Source organism: Castor canadensis, chromosome 4, assembly GCF_047511655.1.
Source record: "Castor canadensis chromosome 4, mCasCan1.hap1v2, whole genome shotgun sequence".
Taxonomy (NCBI): Eukaryota; Metazoa; Chordata; class Mammalia; order Rodentia; family Castoridae; genus Castor; species Castor canadensis.
The window spans coordinates 48,405,003-48,429,588 of record NC_133389.1 but is presented as its reverse complement, the minus strand read 5'-3'; the positions used below and the strand labels follow the sequence as shown (position 1 = coordinate 48,429,588).

Here is a 24,586-nt window from a genome sequence, read left to right as displayed (position 1 = left end):
GGTGGAGGAAAAAAGTGGAAGCAGAACTGCCAAATACTTACTTTCAAAAGCTTCAGTAGGAGTTGCATCTACTAACATCCCATTGGTCACATCAAGTCACATGGTCAAAGGAAGACTCAAAGGGCAGGAAAATCACCATTGTTCCCTCATTAAGAGGAACTGCAAAACCACATGACAAGGAAGGGGACTTACAAGGATAAAAAGATGAGGCTATTAATCAACATATCACATTTAATTTTACCTTTTCTTCACTTATAAAAAAATTCTCACCAATAATTACATTTCACAAACTTTTATCTCTATTCTTTTTTTATACTCCACCTCTTCCTTCTTTTTGCTTAAGGACATCTTCTGTGGATAAATTCTCTTCTTTGTAAACCTGAAAATGTTTTAATTTGATCTCATTTAGAAATGCATTTTAGGCTGACTTATTTCTCCCACTATTTAACTCTCATATCTTCTGACTGTTGCAGAAGATCTTCTTGTTTAAATTTTATTTCCTTCCAGGCAATGTATCCATCCTTTCTTTCAGGTAGTTTTTTGATTTTTTTTTTCCTGAACACCAATATAATGTCTGGATATAATTTCTTTTGTTTTGGAGACAGGCTCTCACTATGTAGTCCAGGCTGGCTTTTAAAGCAAAGTCCTGTCTCAACCTCCTGAGTGCTGGGATTATGGGTGTGTGCCACAATGTCCACTTCAAATTCATTTTTATTTGATTTGATTGGACTACAGGAACTTATCTGCATATCCTTAGACTTAGTAATGGAACACTGCCAGCTACTGCTTATATCTTGCTTTTCTACCAAAGCCTCCATTTTTCTTTTGGAGGTCTCATATTACAATTCTGCATTCACCTTTCTTACCTTTTAATTGTTCCTTCATGTGTATTTTTAAAATGTTTCCTGCTGGTCTGAAATGGGACAATTTCTCAGACTACCATCTAATTCACAAATTTTCTCTTTGTGTCAAATCTATAATTCACACCAATTGTTTCAATGATTAAAATTTTTACACATAAGATTTCTAAGCAGATTTTAATGTACTTATTATTTCATTTTGATTTGTAATTTCATTATCTGAAGAACTATGTGAATGGATTATCTGTGATTCTTCTATAAAATTAAACTTGACATAATGTGAATGCATGTTGAGTTGACATTCTGAAAATTCTGGTTTTTGGCTTAAATAAGGTTTTACTAGTCCTCACTGCACCCCCCCCCCCAATTTACTTCTGTACTTCATGTGTCCCACTGGATCTTAAACCAAGTGCAGAACCAAATCTTGGAGAGAACTTCTTTGTATTCTCCTAATCATTTCAGGAATTATTTTATACATAATATCCAGATTCACAACAGCTTGGTTCAGTTCTAGATCAAGAGGCTAAAATCATACTCATATGCATCTTCTAGCATCACTATGCTCAGCTTCCTCAAATAAGGCCCTAGGTACTTGACCCATAGCAAGTTGTTGTCTTAAAGCTTCTTTTTAAAAATGGGGAAAGTGGGAGTCACATTCTAGCTCCCCCATAAAACAGCAGAACTGGCATCAGTACCTGACCCTGAGTTTTATTTTTAGTCTTCATTACTCCACAGCAGTCAGTTTCACCTGTTTCTAGACTTAGAAGCCAGGAAGGTCCATGGTTTTAGTTTTACTCACCATTTTACATTTTTATTCCATTTTTAGTCTATAAAAATGCTTAGCTTATTTGAGTCTACTACCATTAACTTGATTCTCTTTTAGTTTTTTTCAACTAGTGGGAGGAGGAGCAGCAATACCAACAGTTGTGTGTTTGGAGAGTATATCAAAGCATGAAATAATGTCTTCTTAATTAAGAACCTACTTGAAATACAAAACTAAACATACACATAACCTCAAACAAACAAAACACTCATCACACACATACTTTCTGGCCTTACATGACCAAACTTCTTATTCTTCTAAGGGAATCATTAAATCATAATATAAAACATGCATTTTTTAGTAATATCAATGATTAAACATAAACTGTTATTTACTGCAAATTAAGTTCAAAGGCATTTAATCATTGGAACATTTAGGTAGATTTTATTTCACTCAGCCAAAAAAGAGTTAAGTGCCACTGATTTGCAGCTTGCAATTCAATTCCTTCTTATGAAAATCCAGTTATAACTTATTAAAACTAAAAATGCTTTTTGGGGGGTGCAGAGGATGAATGACTTTCAGAATAGCCTGAGAGTCGTGAATAAAGAAAAACATTGCTGTGTTTATTTAGAGAGTATTACCCCTTGGAGCCAGCATTTGCACTAATGCATTTTACATTAGCGTGCCGCATCAGGAAATCCTGACTTTTTGGTGCCAAGGGGGTAATTAATATCAGTTCATGTTTTCAAAATGGTTGTGTTTATGTGGGAATGAGGACTGAGAACTAACATGTAGAGCTTGAAGTATGAAAGCTTGCTGTGAAGCGAAATCTTGGGAAAGGAAGGAATACTGAAATTAATGAACAGGAAACATTTCTTTGAGTAGAATGATACTAGTAGTGAAAAGAAAGCCATGATCATACTTCCTTGCTCTTAATTTACTAAGCATTAACAGACAAAATTCCCTAGTATAGCCATGATAGAAAAAAAGGTAAAATCAATGGTAGCACTAAACAATATTTTGGTCCAGTGGTATTAGTCTTAAAAGTTATACAACTTGATCACATGTACAAAATATGAAAGGTGACACTATTCAAAAGTAGCCTTTCATTGCTAACGAAACATTTAGGGAAAAACCCAAAGAAAATAAGGTACAAAACCTAAGATTTTGACATCCTATGTCTACAATTATCTGTAAGAAAGTAGAAAACAGTTACAAAATGCGTAACGAGGTAGATGCCAGAAAGATTATAAATACTAAATGTATTTCACCAATACTTTCAAATTAAGAACACTGTTACTAAATGTGACATTTCATTCATTCAAATGATAGAAAGCCTGGGATGATTGTAATACTAAAAAATTTTGCCCACTAGTCAAGAATATGAACTGAATGATTATTAGATATACCACACACATAATATACTAGCCTTCATTCCTAAAAAGTATGATTCCGTATAGGTTATGTCATAGGGCATCAAAACTGGTCATCTACTGCATGACCCTGTATTAGAGATACAGACTTTGCTGCTGTAACAAATTATTTAATAAGATAGAAGTGTTATTTTGCTCACATCAAAGTTGAAGGTGGTAAGAAGAGTTTTCTAGAGAAAACATTCTCTATAGTTTTTCCCTTGCCCCAGTACTGGGCACTAAACCCAGGCCTTGTGCTTGCCTACCACTTGAACTATGCCCCTAGCCCTTTTATTTTTGTTTTTGAGATAAGGCCTCCCTTAATTTTGTTGGGGCTGGCCTCAAACTCTGGATTCTCCCCCTCCCAAGTAGCTGGTATTATAGGTGTATACCACCTTCAACTTCTACAGTATTTTCCAAGTCTATATAGCCAACCACCACAAAATAATATGCCATGTTTAAGCCCATAGGAAACTGAAAACAGGAATGGACCACACTTCTAAGATGAGTTGTAGAAACTGCAAGCATCACTTCATGTTACATCCTACTGGCTGCAGAGTCATGTGACTACACCAAAGCTGCAAGAGGATGTTAAATGTCTCTAGCTAGGAGCCATAAAACCATCCAAAACATGGGGCTGTTTTCAAAAGAAAACACAGTAATACTGGGAGATAATCAATATTCCCTAACAGATGAGAAATGATGAAAACCTCTCAGAATACTCAGGGTTTCTTATTCAACTATTTTAACATTAGTATTTTATAATATAAGGTATCATGAAAATCTTCATAGTATGTTAACAGAGTTAAAAGATTATAACACCTAAACATAAATGTATTTATTACATAGCTAAATTCTTAAACTTGAATCTCCATCAGGAAAACATAAATGAAGAATAAAGAAATTTATTACATATACAAAATAACTACATATTATCAACACATATACACAAATATATAATGCACAGTATGTGTTTGTTTATACATGTATATGTGTCTGTGCATAAACTACTCCCCCTTTCACTCTTAAAAATTCCTCAGCTTGAGCAATCCCATTTTATAGGTCTTTAATGAACTAATGAAAATTAGATTGCATTCTCTATTTCTCATGCTTGAATTTGTAAAGAGTAAGACAAGATTTTCTATTGATTTCCTAATTTTTTTCCTTAGTAATCCAAGAGAGGTACTTTTGGGCAGCTACAGAGATGATTAATTAGGATGGTGCAACAATTAGAAGGCTTCTAAATTTCAACAAGAAAGTATCTTGAGATTCTAGTCATTTTATGTAAAAATACATTTTATTAATTCTCTTCCTATCAAGAAGCAAGTCACTTTTTATACCTTTGCAAATAACTTTTATATATGTATGTGTGTGTGTGCTTGTGTATGTATTCTCTCTCATCACAACAAATATCACAGAGAAATGCACAAAGGGTATCAGAAGGCATTTCAGAACCTCCCCCCAAAAAAGTGTCATTAAGTATCTGAATGATTCTCAACTTACAAAAAAATCAAATACAACTCAAATTAAATGCAGAGATAACATTTCTAAAAAATCTACTAGAATGGTAAAAAGTAACAAGGCTAATATGACTGGTATTAGCAAGGTCACATCTTTTAGGCTGATAAATGCCCATAGCCTCACAATATTCTAAAAGTATACAGAAAAGAACTCTTCCAGATAATTCATGAAAACTGTGGTTTTGCAATAGTAAAACATTAAAGGCAACACAGGAATACAGAACATTAAAGGTATTTCTAAGTTTAAAAAAAACCAAGAAAAAAAGTTACAAAATAGCATATAGTATGATTCTACTTTTTGTTTAAACTAACAAACAATATATGGTTTCCTATGCACATAAATCAAGTTGAGAGAAACATACTAAACCTTTAACAACTGTTCTCTTTACAGGAAGAAATTATGAAGAAAGTTCACTTTTTGTGTAAGGTATTTGTTAATCTTTTATTTAACACAAATGACTTTTTAAATAAAGGGAAAGGCAGCAGCTAATGGATTCTCAGTTTCTAACTCAAGTTAATGCTGAAAATACAGAATTTCAGGAGCAGGAAGAGTCCTTAAGGTCTCAAGTGTTTTGTTTTTTGTTTGTTTTTCTTCTTCTAAGTATTTACCATGTAGTATTTCCTAAAATACTTAGGGATTAAATAACATGGTGTTTGCTGCAATGTGTGTGATGATACTGGATGCAGAAGATGGGCCGTGAGTTGCTAAGTAAATAAACAGGGTCACTGGAATACAGGGTTCATTATCCATTCTCTCCACTTTGGTGCATATCTGAAAATCCCATTTTAAAAAGTCCAAATAACATGCCACCTGAATAAAGTTACAGAATAATACACAATCTCAAACAGCAAAACTAACACACTTAAGTATTTTTAAATGTTTTATCAATAATCACCCTGATCTTTCTTAGTAATATTTTGCTTCCAGAATTTTATGGGATGGTATACTTAGTTATTATACAATATTTTGATAAAATGAAATTTTTAGTTTTACAATATACAGTTTTTATAGAAATGTCAAATTTGGTAGAAAGCTACTAGTAAAGTTGTTCTTCTACTAGGTATCAAAGGAGTAAGGTAATTTTTGTCACCACCAATTAAAAACTTTTACAAAATAGGACTGTTATAAAACAATTAAACCTTGCAAATGCACTAGTCTCCAGGAAGAAAGTCCTGGAGGAAATTCTGCTTATTAAAATTGCAATTTTAGTTTCCATTAAAAGGAGAATAAGACAACAGAAGATGGGTTGGCAAGACAAATTATTTCTTAATGTCAGTTGAGCTTATTTTAAATGAGATAACGTATCTACACCAGGTTGGGTTCAGTACAATTTTGTCTCCTCAACTCATTTATCTAATTCAGTCATCTTGATTATAGCCTCATGGACTTCATTTTCTGAGAAAGAATTCTGTAACAAACAGCCTACACAACATGCTGATTACTGAACAGTTAATTCTAATTAACTTGGGCATGGCAAGAGAATTTTGATAAAGTCCTAGAATACAAATATAGTCTGCTTATACTGGACTAACTTATATAAAAACCCACAGCACAGTCTCCAGACAAAACAAGAGAGTCAAAGAGATCTAATTTAAAGAAACAAATGAGAAAATTAAAATCACAAATAATTTATTCTTCTGTTAGAGTTGATACAGTTTTAAATAGCAACAAAGTACACAGTGGTGGAAAATTGGCACAGAATCTATAAGCATTTCAATCACAATAAGGCTTTATCTGTCCAAAACTTGATGTCCATTTTCTACTGACGACGTTGAAAAAAATCTATTCTGACCTTAAAACACTCATATTCTCCTCTCTCTCTCTCTCTCATATAGTATGTTCTCTTATTCAAATTTATGGCACCCCTTCTGTTTTGTTTCCAGTTAGAAGTGAGAAAAACCAATTCAATTATAAAGAATACATCTTATTCCCTGGGCACAGCCAACTGTGATGAAAATAGCAACTTACCTTTGGGCCAGATGTTTTCAGATTATGCTTAAATAACTGGGGTTAGAAAATTCTCAGTGCATACTTTCCTGCCCAGTGCAGTATCCCCAAATTTAGTTAATACAATCAGGCACAGGCCAGTCTCAAATAATGATTAAATATGCCATGCTCACAAACAAGGAGATCTAAAATGAAACCTTCATGCTTTCAATACAGATCAGAATAAACCTCATCAGTAAGCATTTTCCTAATCACCTGTATATTAACCAACATAAAAAGGGAAAAACATAAAAGCATCTCTTTATAAATGGCATTATTTCCAGTTCAGAAAGTTGAAATCAAGGTATGTAAAGTCTCCCAAACTATTTTGTTATATAAAACAATTATTCTTCTAATGTTAAAAAATAAAATTACTGGATCAATGTTGACTATTCTGTGGTTCATTTATAAAATGTGTTGACATTACTTATTAAGTTCCCTGATTATTCAAACAAGGTAAAATTAACGCTTTCATGTTCAGTTATTGCTATTTTAAGAGGATTATCACTTCATTTACATAAAACTGTTACCAAACATTCCTCAGATCCAACATAAAGTAATTCTTATTGCCTCACATTTTAAAACAGTATTATAAATGATCTTTATAAAAAGGTTTTAATCCACAAAACTGGAGGGTTTTGCTAAAAAAAAAAAAAAAAAAAAAAAGTCTTTTTACTCAAAAGCTGTATCAAGTACCCTTGATTATCTGATAGATAAAAGGGATTTGAATTCCCTCTATAAGAAAATGATAGTGGACATATGGCATGCTTTGTCTTCTCCCTCACCTTTATCTTCATAGTACACCATTTTGAGAACAAAACAATCAAGCATCTATCACATTCCAGTCCACATTAACAGAGGATTTCTGATTCTGTCCAGTGCGTAGTGTACCGCCTTGCATATTCACCACATGAAATAAACATAATATACAAAATATTGCTGCTGTAAAAAGTGTACATTCCCTCTTCCCCTTACAAAAGAATCTGTGGAAAAGTATTAAATTCCCTTAACCTTCATAAACATACAAAGCTGTTCACACCTTTCAGTCTGTAACAGTCCATTTGAAACACAGTTCCAAAATCACTACAAATTGGTTATGTAATTGCATTTTCTGTCCAATGTTGCCATCTAGAGTAGAAATGTGAAATCAGGAGTATTTCTGAGCTACTAAAGCCTTTTAAAACTAAACCACAAAGGCTGCTTACTGATGAAACAGCCACTTATCCACAAGGTTTTCCCAAAAACTAGATGGAATGGAAGGATTTCTTCACAAGGAGTTGTCCACAGTGCTGAGGTGACAATATGGCTGCTAATAGATACTGGCTATTGGAATGTAAGTACTTTTTTACTGCTGGTAATTTCCATACTGTCCCTAAAAGAAAAATTAAAAAATATAATTAGATGATAGTTTGACCTAAATTAGTTCAGCATAGAAAACTGCAGATAATTCTTAACACTCATTCTACAAATTTCATACTTACAACCCATTGTACCACACTAGTATTTGTTAATGGTTTCAGGTACACAGTTAAATCTTTTTATGCTTGGCTGTAATTTGGCGTAACACTTTGGGCCAATTTGATATAATTGACATTTATAGAATACCCTCATTGCCTATCTCCTGGGCCATAAAACAAGTCTCAATAAATACAAAAAATTCAAGCCATAACAAGTATGCTTCATTACAAAAATGTAATTAAATTAGAAATTAATAAAAAATCTGTAAAATCTTCAAATATTTGAAAATTAAATCACATACTTCTATACAACTCTTGGATCAAAAATAAAGCCAAAAGCAAAATCTAAATGCAGTCTGAACTGACTGAAGATGAACACAGAACATGTAAAAGATTTGTGGAATGTAGCTAGAAAGTACACAGAGGAAAATTAAGTTCTATATTAGAAAGGAATATAGATTTTGTTTTTGGTGGGACTGGGGTGTGAATTCAGGGCTTTGTACTGGATCACACCTCAAATATATTCATCACCACCAAAAATATTCATGAATATATATGAACTGGAGAGTTCATTTTGCTCTGGCTATTTTGGAGATGGGATCTTGAGAATAATTTGCCTGTGCTGGCCTCAAACAGCGATCCTCCCAATTGCTAGGATTGCAGGTGTGAGATATAGGCACCTGGCAGAAGACAGGTCTTAAATCAATGAAGCTATAGCTCCCATCTTAAGAAAGTGTGAAAGAGAGAGCAAATGTAACTTAAAAAGAAGAAATAATAAAGATCTAGAAGAAAGAAACAGAAAACAAAAAAGCAAGTGAGAAAAAAAAAAAATCAACAAAGCCAAAAGCTGGCTCTTAGGAGAAAAATCAGTAAGATAAACAAAAACCAGCCAGATTAATAAGGAAAAAAGAAAGGGAGAGAGGGAGAAAAGGAGGAGGAAGGGGGAGGGAGAAAAAAAAAAGAGGAGGGAGGGGAGAAGAGAAATTACCAGTATCAGAAATGAGAGGCATACATAGATTCTGGAGATATTAAATGGAAAACAAATAAATTATTCAACAACACAGATTAAACAGTCAAATCTCATGGAAAAAAAAAACATTTACCTAAGAAGAAATAAATAGAAAACCTAAATACCCCTATAATTAGTAAGTTAAACTTGTAATTTCAAACTTTCTAACAACAACGACAACAAAAAAAATCCCTCTAAGCTCATATGGCTTCACTGCTGAATTATACCAAATACTTTGGAAAGAATATTACCAATTTTATGCTAATACTTTCAGAAGATTGAAGGAGAAATTTTTCCCAATTCACTCTACTACCTCAATAAGAAAACTAGACAGGAAGACTATAGAAAGTGGAGAGATCTCCCTTGCTCATGGATTGGTAGAATCAACATAGTAAAAATGTCAATATTCCCAAAAGTAATCTACATGTTTAATGCAATTCCCATCAAAATTCCAATGACATTCATTAAAGATACTGAAAAATCTACCGTGAAATTTATATGGAAACACAAGAGGCCACGAATAGCCAAGACAATACTCAGTCAAAAGAACAATGCTGGAGGTATCACAATACCTGACTTCAAATTATATTACAAAGCAATAATGATAAAAACAGCATGGTACTGGCACAAAAACAGACATGAAGACCAGTGGAACAGAACAGAGGACCCAGATATGAAGCCACACAACTATAACCAACTTGTCTTTGACAAAGGAGCTAAAAATATACAATGGAGAAATAGCAGCCTCTTCAACAAAAACTGCTGGGAAAACTGGTTAACAGTCTGCAAAAAACTGAAACTGGATCCATGTATATCACCCTACACCAATATTAACTCAAAATGGATCAAGGATCTTAATATCAGACCACAAACTCTAAAGTTGATACAGGAAAGAGTAGGAAATACTCTGGAGTTAGTAGGTATAGATAGGTAAGAACTTTCTCAATGGAACCCCAGCAGCACAGCAACTAAGAGACAGCATAGATAAATGGGACTTCATAAAGCTAAAAAGCTTCTGTTCATCAAAAGAAATGGTCTCTAAACTGAAGAGAACACCCACAGAATGGGAGAAAATATTTGCCAGCTACACATCAGACAAAGGACTGATAACCAGAATATACAGGGAACTTAAAAAACTAAATTCTCCCAAAACTAATGAACCAATAAAGAAATGGCCAAGTGAACTAAACTGAACTTTCTCAAAAGAAGAAATTCAAATGGCCAAAAAACACATGAAAAAATGCTCACCATCTCTAGCAATAAAGGAAATGCAAATTAAAACCACACTCAGATTCCACCTCACCCCTGTTAGAATAGCCATCATTAGCAACACCATGAACAACAGGTGTTGGCGAGGATGCGGGGAAAAAGGAACCCTCTTACACTGTTGGTGGGAATTTAAACTAGTACAACCACTCTGGAAAAAAATTTGGAGGCTTCTTAAAAAGCTAAACATTGATCTACCATTTGATCCAGCAATACCACTCTTGGGGATATACCCAAAAGACTGTGACACAGGTTACTCCAGAGGCACCTGCACACCCATGTTTATTGCAGCACTATTCACAATAGCCAAGTTATGGAAACAGCCAAGATGCCCCACCACTGACGAATGGATTAAGAAAATGTGGTTTCTATACACAATGGAATTTTATGCAGCCATGAAGAGGAATGAAATGTTATCATTCGCTGGTAAATGGATGGAATTGGAGAACATCATTCTGAGTGAGGTTAGCCTGGCCCAAAAGACAAAAAATTGTATGTTCTCCCTCATATGTAGACATTAGATCAAGGGCAAACACAACAATGGGATTGGACTTTGAGCACATGATAAAAGCGAGAGCGCACAAGGGAGGGGTGAGGATAGGTAAGACACCTAAAAAACTAGCTAGCATTTGTTGCCCTTAATGCAGAGAAACTAAAGCAGATACCTTAAAAGCAACTGAGGCCAATAGGAAAAGGGGACCAGGAACTAGAGAAAAGGTGAGATCAAAAAGAATTAACCTAGAAGGTAACACACATGCACAGGAAATTAATGTGAGTCAACTCCCTGTATAGCTATCCTTATCTCAACCAGCAAAAACACTTGTTCCTTCCTATTATTGCTTATACTCTCTCTTCAACAAAATTAGAGATAAGGGCAAAATAGTTTCTGCTGGGTATTGAGGGGGTGGGAGGAAGAGGGAGGGGATGGAGTGGGTGGTAAGGGAGGGGGTGGGGGCAGGGGGGAGGAATGACCCAAGCCTTGTATGTACATATGAATAATAAAACAATTAAAAAAAAAAAAAGAAAACCAGACAAAGTATATTACAAGAAAAGAAATCCTGCCACGTGCCAGTGGCTCATGTCTATAATCCTAGCTACTTGGGAGGCTGAGATTGGGATGATCACAGTTTGGGACCAGCCAGAAAGATAGTTCATGAGACCTCATCTCCAAAATAATCAGAGCAAAGTGGACTGGAGGTGTGGCTCAAGCAGTGGAGCACCTGCTTTGCAAATGCAAAGCCCAATTCTTAACAAAATTTTAGCTAAGCAATCATAATATATAAAAGTATAATACATCATGATCAAGTGGAGTTTATCCCAGGGTGGCAAAATTAATTTAAAATTTGAAAATCAGTGTCATTACATAGCAACAAACTAAAAAAAAAAGGAAATTATGATCTCCTCAATAGATAAGGAAAAAAATCTGTTGACAAAATTTAAACAGTCATTCTTGATTGATTAAAAAAAGGAAAACAAAAAAACAAATCCTTCAGCCAAGTAGCCGATACCATACCTGATAATGGACAGCTACAAAAACCCCTACAACTAACAAGTAACTACAACTAACCCTACAAGAATGAAAACCTGATTGCCTTCTACCTAAGATCAGGAACAAGACAAAAGAAAGTCCACTCCTACTGTTTTTAAATAACAGTGTACTGAAGGGTCTAGTTGCAGGGAACAGAGCAAGGAAGGGTAGGGTAGGGGAAGGAGCAAATTGGGGGTGGGGGGTTTGCAACAATAGCATTGAGGCTGGACTATTTTATCTAAAACTAATATGATTTCTATGTAGAAAATTCAATGGATCTTCATCAAATATATAAAATATTCATAATAAGACCTGTTCTTTTGTCAAATTAATAAATGCTAATAAATAAAATATTTATGAGCTAAATCTGACAAAAGCTGTATAAAGGCCTATAAATTGCAAACATAACACTGCTGAAAAAAATTTTAAGGGACATATGCATGTTCACAGGTTTGAAAAATCATGGATATCATGCCAATTCTCCCCAAACTGATCTATATCAATGCCATTCCAATCAAAATCCCAGGAGGCTTTGATGTGGAAATGGATTCTAAACTTCATGTGGAAATACAAAGAATCTACACTACAAAGACAACTTTTACAAAAGAGCAAAGTTGGAAAACTATCCTTCCTTGATTTCAGAGCTTACTATAAAACTACAATAGTGAAAACAGTGTGCTATTGGCATAAAAATAGATACAACAATGGAGTACAATAGAGTCTGGAAATAAACACGTTTCCACAAAAGTAAAAAGATAATTCAATAGAGGAAAGATAGTCTTTTCAACAAATAGCTAAGAAAACATCCATTCAAAAAGAAAAAAACATGCAAACTACTTTGTACCATATTTTAAAATTAACTTAAATTGGACCTGACTTAAATGTAAAATCTGAAAATATAAAACTTCTAGAAGCATAGGAGAAAATCATAACCTAAGGTCAGGTAAAGATTTCACACACAAAAAAGCATGATACATCAGAAAAAAAGCTGATACCCTGGACTCTTTGAAAGACACTGTGAAAGAGAATGAGAAGACTGGAGAAAATATATGTAAATCATATACTCAGTGAAGAACATATATCTACACTACATAAAGAGCTGTTAGTACTGAATAACAAAATACAGAACCCAAATTAAGAATAAGTGAAAAGATTTAAACAGACACTTCAGAATAGACAGATAGATAGCAAATATACACGAGGAGACAGATGATCAATGTCATTAGTCCTGGGAGGAACTCAAATCAGAATCATAAGTTGTTATAACACACCTATTAGAAAAACTAAAATTCAAGATTCATCATACAAAATGTTGGCAAGAACATGGGAGAACTAGATTCTCATACACTGTTAGTAGGAATGTAAGACAGTAACTACACTGGAAGTTTGGCAGTTCTTAAATTAAACATACACCTACCATATGATCTACTCCTAGGCATTTAGACAAGAAAAACAAATGCACACATCCACAGAGACTTGTAAATGACTGTTCCCAGCACTTTATATGAAAGAGCCCCAGCTAGAAATCCAAATGTCTATCTGAAGATCAGTGGATAAATAAACTGTGGGATAGTCATAAAATGAAATACAAGTTAGCAAAAAGAAAAATTATCAACAAACGTGATATAATAAATATCAAAATAATTATACCAAGTGAAAGAAGTCAGAGAAAAAATAATGTATCATATGACTTCATTTATGTAAAATTCTGGAAAATGTACATTATTCTATAGAGATGGAAAGTAGATCAGTAGTTCTCTAGGGAGGGGATGCAAGAGATTTTAAGGAAGCAGAGGGAAACTTTGGGGCATGATGGATACCTGGTTATTTTGGTTTGATGATTGCTTCACAGATGAATAGATACAAAATACATCAAGTTGTACACTTAACATACAATTGTAAATTAAACATCAACAAAGCTATTTTTGAATATCATAAAGAAGGGAAGGGAGAAAGAGCAATACAATACAATGGTGGGTTTTAACTATCTTAGAGATTTAAACAAAGTGAGGTAAGAAGCCAGGAATGGGGGAAGGGTTTTAGGCATAAGAGACAGCAGCAAAGGTTTTGAAGTAGAAAATTGCTTGACATGTATAAGGAACAGCATATAGGCCAATGTGACTGAAACAATGAGAAGAGCAAATGGTTGCTGCGTGGCATGGAAGAAGGTAGGAATAAGTCAGATATGTATTTGTGGGCCAATATAAGGCATGGCTCTTAATTCTTAGTGAGACGGAAGTCAATGTGAGGTTTTGATTAAGAGGTGGCATAATGTGACAATTGTTTTTTAAAGATCACACTGGGTTCTATGTGGAGAATATCCTCTTGAGAAAGCAGCATGAAATCAGAAAAACCAAGAAGAAAGGTTCTCTAGCAGTCCAAATGAGTGAGAGTCATGACATTGACTTGGGGAAGAGGAGACTGTGAAAACTGGTTAGATACTGGATATATTAGGAAGGAAGAGGTAATGAGGTTTGTTGATTGGTTGGATTTAATTTGCAAAAGAAGGGAATTAAGGATGATTACAGGTTTTTAGCCTGAGGAACTGGACAAATATAGATAGTTAAGAGAGATGAAAAACACTAATATAGAAGCAGCCTATTAAGACTTTTCTCTCTCAACTTTCCCACAGTCTTATAGCCTAATGCTACAAGATTATTCTGCCTAAACTATCACACTATAATTATAGTACTATAGGGTTTAGGAATCTGCTTTGGTTTTCCTTTGCCTTATCCATCTCTAAAAGGTTAACAAAGTACTTTCCCTAAAATAAAGAGATGAACAAATACTTGTAAGGAGAGGAGGAAGGATAAAGATAAGTTAAAAAAGATCATATCAATGCAGAGACTACTGTACTAGAGTAGCCAGCATAGTCCCTTCCTCATCCCATTCCAGTAAGGAAGGAGACATGATTGGCAACTACCCAAACACCATGAATCTTTATCCATAGCATAGTCCCAAATTCTTGAGAGCTTGAGAGACAAGAATAAATATGATAAAAGGAGAAGTAGATCATATATACAACATGACTGCCAAGTGCAGGCACTGCTAAATATTTCACATTTTTTAAAACCCTTCAAAGGCTCTACAGTGATGTTAGGGTAAAGTCCAATCATCGAATATGGTTTGCAATATTCTCTTCTTCCACATGTCTCTTCTTCCTCATGCTTCTGCTTTATTGAACTACACATTCTAACATTAGCACTTTGCCAGTGCTCTTCTTCCTGAATAGAATATCCTTTTCTTTTTCATGTGTATCTGGCTAATACTGACCCATTCTTGAGTCTTCACATGTAATACTTCCCAAGGAAAAGCTTCTCTGTATGAGTCTGAAGCTCCTTCCATATAAATCTTTGCTTTCTTTATGCAAGTATTTATCATACTATATCAGTGGTTTACTTCTCTGATCCCACAGACTTAAATTCACAAAGGCAGAGTCTGTGTGTCTTTTTTTTTTTTTCCCCCCCAGTGGGACTGGAGTTTGAACTCAGGACTTTGCATTTGCAAAGCAGGTGCTCTACTTCTTGAGCCACAAATCCAGTCCATTTTTCTCTGATTATTGTGGAGATGGGGTCTTGCCAACTATTTGCCAGGGCTAGCCTTGAACCATGACCCTCCCGATCTCAGCCTCCCAAATAACTAGGATTACAGGTCTGAGCCAGAGTCTGTATTTCTTATTTCTCAATATATCCCCAATCTTAGCAGAGTACTTAGCCTATAATTACTGCTCAATAAATGAAGTGTAAGAGATTTAGAAATATACTGACTTAGAAAGAAAAAGTGGTCAGGTTAATCCACGACATGCTGATATTGAGGCAATGTTAAGACAACTAAAGAGTGATGTTTTGTATACCGTTGGGGGAAAAAAAGATGAAGTTGGGTTGAGATGGGCTAAGCACAATTCAAGTATAATATAGGATTGACTTAAGACTAAAAAAACCCAGGGGATTAAAGAAAATGACTATATGGACAGTAACCTTAACTTGTTTCATTTTGTCTAAAAAAAATAACTGGATATTTCCTGGTCCTGGTCCTGATAACCCATCAAGTAAATCTTCTGCCAACTAAATTTCCCTTGTCACCTCATAAGTTTAAGATAAAAATGGGAGCCTCAAATAAGGCCTCCATTTACCGGAGACCCTTAGATAGGCCTCTGTGAGTAGGCCCTGACTGCTATCCTCTACCAATGCCCCTTTCTAGCTTGAAGTAGCCAAAGAACGGTCATTGCCCTATTCCCTAACAGCAGTTATGGTTACTTCTAAGGATTATTTCATCAGAAGGGAGAATAAGACAGATGAAAGGGACCCTGGAAACCTCCATTATGACCTACCTGTGACCTTAAAGAGTGGAGAGAAAAAAAGGCAGGCCACATAGCATGAGGATTAGGACCCCCTAATAAGAACATTGCAGGCACAGCTAACCAAAATGCTTTCTGCACACCTAATTAGCATAGAGACTGAGCTATGCCCCGGGAGAAAATGGGTAAAAACCTAAGTGTCATTTCTCAGGGACTTCCCCAGCTATAGGGGCTCTACTCTTCTACTTTATACTTTTCTATCTCAATAAACTCTCCCACTTCACACTTTAAAAGAAGAAAAAACACAGGGTTCAGGATCGGTATTTGGGTAAAAGAAAGAAGAGAAACCAGTGAGTGTATGAAAGAAACAAAATAAAGAATTGCTTTGGTTTGGATATGGTTGATTCCCCAAAGGTTCATGTGCTAGAAACTTGGTCCCTAGTGTGGCAATGTTAAGAAGTGGTAGAACCTTTAATGGGGGTGGGGGTGTTAGTGTAAGGTAATTAGGTCATGAGGACAACACACTCAAATGAGATTAATGCAAATTTTATAGGAATGGATTAATTCCCAGAAGAATGGGTTGTTATAGGGTCTAACACCCTCTGTGTTTTCTTTTGCATGTGCTTACCACTGTCATATTCCCACCACTGTGCTGCCATCTGCAATGACACTCTCACTACAGTTGAACAGATATCAGCATCATGTACCTGAGTCTTCAGAACTGTGAGCTAATAAACCTCTTCTCATTATATAAGTACTCAGCCTTAGGTATTCTGTTATACAGCAATATAAAATGACTAAGATAAGAACAAATCACTGTGAATGCCAGAAGAACAAAATAACAGTGTTACAAAAGCTAAAGAAAAAGAATAAAAAGGAATATGTGCCAAATGCTAAGGTTAAATCAAGGAACACTATAATAACTGCTCAATCCACCATGGAGATCATGTTTATTTTGCTTATCTAGAAGCTAATATGGTGTCGAGCACATATGGAAAAATTAACAACTATTTATTAAATGCAGGAATATATAACTAGAATCTCACTCTTTAAAATGTTAACTTGTAGACTAGAAAAAGACTAAATTTTATCTGCTCAGAAATCCTACCCTTAACTACTTATTAGCCAACAGTCATTTTTTACTTTGAAAACTTAATGTTTGGCCTAATTCTTTAATTTTGTTGTAGTATATATTTTTTTTTAAAAAAAATTACTAATCTGTTCTTACCCATTGTCATTACAAGAAAGTTGTAGGTTTGAGAGTCACTTGAGAAAGGAACTGCTCAGACCTCATATTCTAGTTGGGCTGCATTTGGGTTGTTCCTCATATTACAGCATCTGTGTTGGCCTGGGAACACTAGTCTACATACTGAAGACAGTTCCATGTCAGAAATAACCTGTTTTAGGGATCTAAGTAGTGACCAGAAAACCCTCAGGGGAAACATTAGACAAACCTGAAATTAATCTAAAGAAACTACAAAAAATAAATCATTTTCATAGTTAAGTCAGACTGTGTAATAATGCCATTCATAAAATAATGACTGTGGCACTGATTACAGATTATAAATCTGAGGTGTTCAATGAAAACAGAAGTAACTAGAATACTAGGCAGGGGGAATCTTACCTTAGGATGAGATAAATATCCACATATTTGAAAGGAGAGAGAAATATAACAAAGGAGAAATAATACTTGAGGAAATAGACATGTGTGTGGAAGGATGCAACAGAGAACGCTAAGGTGGAATTGAAAAAGATAGGCTATTACAGATGTGAAGGATGTGTGGCAGATGCATCAAAATGAAGTGGGGAGCTAATAAAAACAATGACACAGATGGACTCCCAATCTCAGTAGGCCGAGGCCACAAACATGTGGGAGGCTAGAGAGACACCTACAGAAATAATGCCAGGGGGAGGGGGGCTGGAAGGGAAGGTGTGTGTGTGTGTGTGTGTGTGTGTGTGTGTGTGTGTGTGTGTGTGTGTGTGTGTGAGAGAGAGAGAGAGAGAGAGAGAGAGAGAGACAGAGAGAGGAAGGGAGGGAGAGGGGAGAGAGGAAGAGACAGAGACAGAGAGAGGTATTGGCATTTAATTCAACTAAGAGTAAAGAAAAAAAAGAAATGAACAAATAATGTGGCAGCCCACAGCTGGTCTAATAACTCACCTGATCATATCCATAAGGCCTCTGCTGGGGTGGCTGTGGTGGTCCAGGCTGTGTTGGTCTATAACCCCCATACTGCTGCCCTTGTCCCTGTGGATAGTTAGGATACTGAGGACCTGGACCGCCCTGAGAAGGACCTACAAGATAATTAACAAAAACAAAAGCCCAGGTAAATATACATTAAGTCTCTGAGTTTCAGCAGGTTTAAAACTACATGGTACTCTATTTTTTTTATCTAAACTAAAAAGGGTAATTTGGTACATTGATTTTCTCAAATGCTTTGTGAAATAAATTTGAATGGCTATAATAAGAGCGAAAACATAGCACAAGAATAGTAGTGCATGCCTACACTCCCAGCTACTCAGGAGCTGGAGAACAGGAGGATAATGGTTCAAGGACAAACTGGGCAAAAAGTCAGTAAGACTCCATCTGAACCAACAAGCCAGAAGTGGTGGCATGTGTCTATAATTCCAGTTATGAGGTAGGCATAGGTAGGAGGATTGTGGTACAAAGCTGGCCCAGGCAAAAACATAAGACCCTATCCAAAAAAAAAATAACTAAAGCAAAAAAGTGTTTGGGGTATGGCTTAGGTGACAGAGCAAGCACAAGACCCTAAGGTCAAATCCCAATACTGAAAAAAAGTGAAAATACTGTAATATTACTTCAATGTAACTATTGTTGCATTGTGATCTAGCTATCACTGAATGTATACATCAAAATGCGTAAGAAAGACTCACAGAATTATAAACTAGGTTAACTCCATGATGATAACAAAATGAATCTATACATCTATTGAAGAATAAGCCAGTGCAATCAAGAGGCAAAAGAAAAATAAGAGGCAGATTCAAAAGATAATGAAATAGTTTCTGAATAAAGCTTGGGAATCCATGATATTTATAGAAGTATGACTCTAGATTTACCTTTGTAATCACAAAATAACCACATGGCTGTATTTTGATCAACAAACTTATTATCACAGCATTTTAAAATAGAAAGTAAAGACTTGAAAAGCCACAGGTTGCATGTGAAAAAGCTAGATTCGAAAGTTACACTCTGAGAATCAATTACCTTTAATACTTTATCCATAAAAATGATTTCAAGTTCCAGAGATGGCAAGAGACTGATTTGCTATGCTAACAAATGTCTATTCTATAAACTCTACTATTGTCTATTGTACAGAATGCTCTATAGAACACAAGCTAAAAGCTTTGACACTTAAATGTCTTCCACCACAACCATTCAAAACGTGACAGAAAACAATGGCTACAAAGCCAAGTTTCAAGAGAGAACAATAAAATTTCAATCTTAAATAAATTGTATCAGTGATTATTTATTTATTATACCTTCAATTATTAAAACTCTTAAATTTTCTATTAGAAGAAAATTTGACAACTGGAGCCTATGAATAAGCAAAATGGGAATTTCTCCTTTAGGATTCCTGTTTTATAAAACAACATTTAACTATTAACTAAAAAGTAACTTTTTTCCACCCTCTCTTCTTAATGAAAACTTCATTTCTCAAGTCAATGAATTTAACTGATTTAGACACATCATATTTGTTTTCATATACATGCAGTAAAATCGGAATAATGGATTTATTCAAAGTACAAATACTAAAAAGTCATGGAAGGGAAATATTTGGGAAGGACAAGAAAGCCCTTTCCTGAAAACAAGAGAACCACAGACTATTTCTAAAGTCACATCTAGAATCAAAGAACCACAACCTACCTTCCTTGGGAAAATTCCTGATTCTCCCAATATCTGAAAGTTTCAAAGTGTATGTTGAGAGAACAAAAGCGTATGAGCCTCACCTTGGATTCTTAGATTTTCTATCATAGGTAGACAGGCATGGCCGTAGTAACAGAAAAGCTTAAATCACTGACTGAATTAGACTTAAGAGACTGCCCAAAGAATGGGAGAAAATCTTTGCCAAACAGTCATCTGATAAGGGACTAATATTCAGAGATTAAAAGGAATTAAAAAAACTCAACCCCCAAAGAATTAATAACCCAATGAAGAAACAGGCACATGAATTGAATAGGGAATTTTCAAAGGAAGATGTACAAATGGCTAATAAATACATCAGGAAGTGTTCAAATTCCCTGGCCATAAAAGAAATTTCATCTCACCCCATAAGATTTCATCTCACCCCAGTTAGAAAGGTTGTCATCAAGAATACAAACAACAAATGTTGGTGAAGCTGTGGTGAAACAGGAACCCTTATACACTGTTGGTGGGAATGTAAATTAATATAACCATTATGGAAAGCAGTATGGAGATTCCTTAAAAAAACTAAATACAGAACTGCCATATGATCCAGCAATATCACTCTTGGGCATATACCCAAAGAATGTTAAGTCATGATACAACAGACACACTTGAAAAACAACAACAACAAAAAACAGAGCTATTTGCACACCAATGTTTATTGCAACACTGTTCATTAAATAGACAAGCTATGGAAATAACCCAGATGCCCTACAACTGCTAAATGGATTAAGAAAATGTGGTGTGTGTGTGTGTATATACATATATGTAGAACATGTTTGTAATAGTACTCTTTGGAACTTGAGGGAGGTGGGAAAGGAAAAGAGAATGATAGTCAACAGTATCGAAATGCATTACATCTGTACAGGTACAGTAAATAACAACATGTATTGAAGGCTGTAGAATAATAGTGGGAATGGGAAGGAAGGGGTAAGGAAAAATAATGTAAGGGGCTGAACTGACCAAAGTAGAGTATACTCACAGTGTGGATATTTTGAGAAATCCCTTTGAACATTGACTTTGGAATTAATAATGAAAGACAAGACTGTAAAATAGGTACAGTGTGGGTGGTTACTGTGAGGGGGAGGGTGAATGAAGGAGATGAAGGAGGGAATATGGTTAATGGGCTTCATATACATGTATGAACAGAATGATGAAACCTCTTGCAATTGCCTTAAGTGGTGCAGGGGAGGGTTTGGGGTGGGGCATGGTGGAGGTGATCAACCAATGTACAATGTTAAGCCTATTTGGAATTGTCACAATGAATAACTCCCCTCCCATAACAATGAACATATTCTAATAAAAATGGGAAAAAAATAAAAATAGTAAGATATTACTCATGTAAAAAAAAATGGACTAAGTTAGCCAAGAGATGGTATTGTATTAATAAGTAGCTACTTCTCTGTCATTAGAACCTGACTTTCCTATATCTCAAATAGTTATAGTAGCCTAAAATTTAAGACTGAGATAACAGGTCCTCATTCCCCACTACTTACCTAATAAATCAAAAGTAGTATTTACAATCAGATATCCAGGCAGTACATTTCTTTTTCTTGTGGTGCTAGGAATCAAATCTAGCTAGAGGCAGTAGATATGATAGTGAGTACTTAACTGGAAAATATGGCTATACTTCCCTAAACTCTGTATGATACATAACTGCAGTAAATACACTTCAATGGGTGTGCATAATGCTTTTAAACTAGAGTGACAAAAACATTTTTCTTTATTCACTTTGAGTAGGTATCTTCATTTGTACTCAAAAAATATCAATGTTATGTTTTGTAGTAACAGTCATTAGTTTTTAGAAACAAATATGGCTAATAATCACCCATCATCATTTTCTAAGCACATACAAAAGCTACTGACTGGTCAGGAAAATGAAATAGGTCTAAGAATTTATTTTTTCTTGGTTTTCCAGTAACTATACATCTTATCTTTGGTCAATAAACCACTTCTAGTTTGTTCTTTTGTAGTTCTTATTAAATGGATAACTAGCATATCTAAGAGGAACATTTTAAATGAATACACTAATAGTTAACTGGGCTATATTTTCCAAAAATAATTCATGTAAAAAACATCTACTTCCAATTTCAAATTAGTAACCAGTGCATTTCCTGGTGGAAAAATAAACTGCAATAAGCTATTACCGTAGCCCTGTTGCTGTCCTGGGTAGCCCTGCTGCCCTGGGTACTGCTGTTGCTGGGGTGGATATCCTTGTTGTGGAGGTGGTCCTTGGTAAGCATCTTGTTGTTGGCCATATTGTGAATTTCCTACAGGATAAATGAAGAGGGGAAAAAAAAAACACTGAGAACTTTGCTTAATTAACTTTTTCCCCTCTAAGATGCATAGCCAACAACACAAGAACAAAATGAAAATGCCATATTGATTTTTTTAAGTTAACAAAACAAAGAAAAAACTCAAACCAAACAGAAGGATTTCGGCCAAACAAACTGCAGTTAAAGCCAATTTTGCAAGGTTGAACTGCAGCATTTTCAGCGTCTCTGCCATACGAGCATTACATTTACTGGAACATCACAGTCATAAGATCATGACTATGCTAAATAAAATAAAAAAGACAAAATTAAAGACAGCTACAAGAGCACACACTAGCTACACAAGATCAGCAAGCTGTTTCCTAAAGGCACTATGCTTATATGTAAAATTATACATAGGTAAACACACATGAGAAAAAAAATTGGATTGACGGATTTATGTTCAAATAGAAATTTTCCACTGAGGAAAAAATTATTTTTAAATGTTTTAGTCTTTTTATTGATGTTAGAAATGGCAAGTCATGGTTATACATTTTAAATATTTGTAAGGAAATTATTTTGATTGTTTTGGGCTTCCTGTACTTTCAAGACAGCCAGCAACTAGTATTCTACAAGAGCTTTGCATGGGTAGAAGTTGTCTTATGCAAGAATTTTCATTCCTGTAGAAGGGGATATATATGTGTATGTGTGTGAAGGTATATAGATACCTCCTTCGTAGTAATGTTGTGAGGAATCCTCATAAGGCCTATCGTAGCCTTGTTCAGGATACGACGGTTGCTGATAACCGTAATCATTATGACCTACATCAATTCGACAAGAGACAGGAAGAAACGTTAATGGCCACTGAGTGAAAACCCTAAAAATATTTCAACTTTCAGATAAAACTGAAAAAAAAAAAAGAAAAAGAAATGGAAATACATAAAAATAATTTTAATCGCGTTAGCTAAATATTTACCAATGTGATTGTTTTCAGAGATAACGTGCAAAATTTTTTAAAAGTCAAAAGCAGTAGTTTTAGAAACATTACACTTATTCTCTTAACTATACTTATCCTCTTTAAGGAGGAAAAAAACTCTTCTATTTTAAAAAAAAAGAGAATGAAAGCATTTAGGCCTTTCACATGTAAATAAATTAAAACAGAAAGAACAAAGGAAGCAATTATCATATTTTGTCAAACACCTGTTCTGCTGGTCTCCAATTCCACAGCATATGCTAAAAACAATGCAAAATATGAAAGAGCTCTATAAGTTTTTCCCTTGAAACTGAAACAATTTTTTCACTCTTTTTCTTATATAAAGTATAGGTATCTCAAAGTAGTTTCAGATGCAGTAGTTTCTTAATGGTGTCATTTTGGAAGTTTTTAGAAACCATTTCTACAGTATTATAAGTATATACCTTCTCAAAATTATTATTATATTGAGTGTTAGAGTACTCCTTTAGTTTTATGATATAATATATTTCACCTGTAAGGTAACTAGATTCTGTTCTCAACCTACTAACCTTTCAGGTTGCTAAAATCTGAACTAAGTTTTTCAAGAATGCCTAATTAAGAAAGAAGGAATATAGTTACAAACAAATATTATACTCAGTGCTCTAGTATTTGAATGTTCCCAAATCACTACATAAATATCTACATCAAGGGTTGGCAAACTATGGCCTGTAGTTTTAATATGGCCAGTGGCCTGTTTTTATATATAAAGTTGTGTTGGAATACACTATGCCTATTCATGTAAGTATTGTCTACAGCTGCTACCCTGCTACAGGTAAGCGTTGAGACCAAGATCATATGGCCCACCAAAGGCTAAACTATTTACCACCTGGCCTTTTACAGAAAAAAATCTGCAGACTCCCATCCAGCTATTCGTTAGCATAAATGTTTGTAGAGAAAATACCCAAAGCTGCTTAAGAAAATAATTGATGTAAATAGAATGTTTACACGTCAAGACATTTTTATACACATCAATGTAAAAATGATACCATTAAGTAAAAAAAAATTTACTAATATAATAAAATAAATTATAACTTTAAGGTTCTGACATTTACAAAAAATAACATACATATCTATTTTGAGTAGAAAGGTTATGTTTATAAGAAGACAAATTTCACATTTCAGGAAATACTCAGGAACAAAAATTTTCAGCAGATGTCTTAACAAATATAATACAACAAAGCAGATTTCACCTCTTTAATATACCTACAGTCTACTATAACTAAAGGTTTTTAATTTAAAAAATCTTAATACCTTATCTAAGGAGAGGAAAAAGAAAAAAGCAACATCTCAACTAATTCAAG

The 24,586-nt window shown here is 34.6% G+C and overlaps 1 protein-coding gene across 3 annotated transcripts in view; it reads right to left on the bottom strand.

Moving 5' to 3' along the window:
* Positions 1 to 6,168: 6,168 nt before the first annotated feature.
* Positions 6,169 to 24,586, bottom strand: part of Ss18 (SS18 subunit of BAF chromatin remodeling complex) — an 89,863-nt gene continuing 71,445 nt past the window's right edge. For 2 of the 3 annotated variants that reach the window (XM_020183885.2, XM_074070118.1), the window contains 4 exons: positions 23,002 to 23,094; positions 22,169 to 22,291; positions 18,258 to 18,391; positions 6,169 to 7,914 (listed from right to left, as the gene is read on the bottom strand). In XM_020183885.2, coding sequence (XP_020039474.1) covers positions 7,888 to 7,914; positions 18,258 to 18,391; positions 22,169 to 22,291; positions 23,002 to 23,094 — 377 coding nt within the window. In that variant the 3' untranslated portion in view covers positions 6,169 to 7,887. The remainder of the gene's footprint in view (positions 7,915 to 18,257; positions 18,392 to 22,168; positions 22,292 to 23,001; positions 23,095 to 24,586) is intronic. The other variant, XM_020183886.2, reaches the window with a different exon arrangement.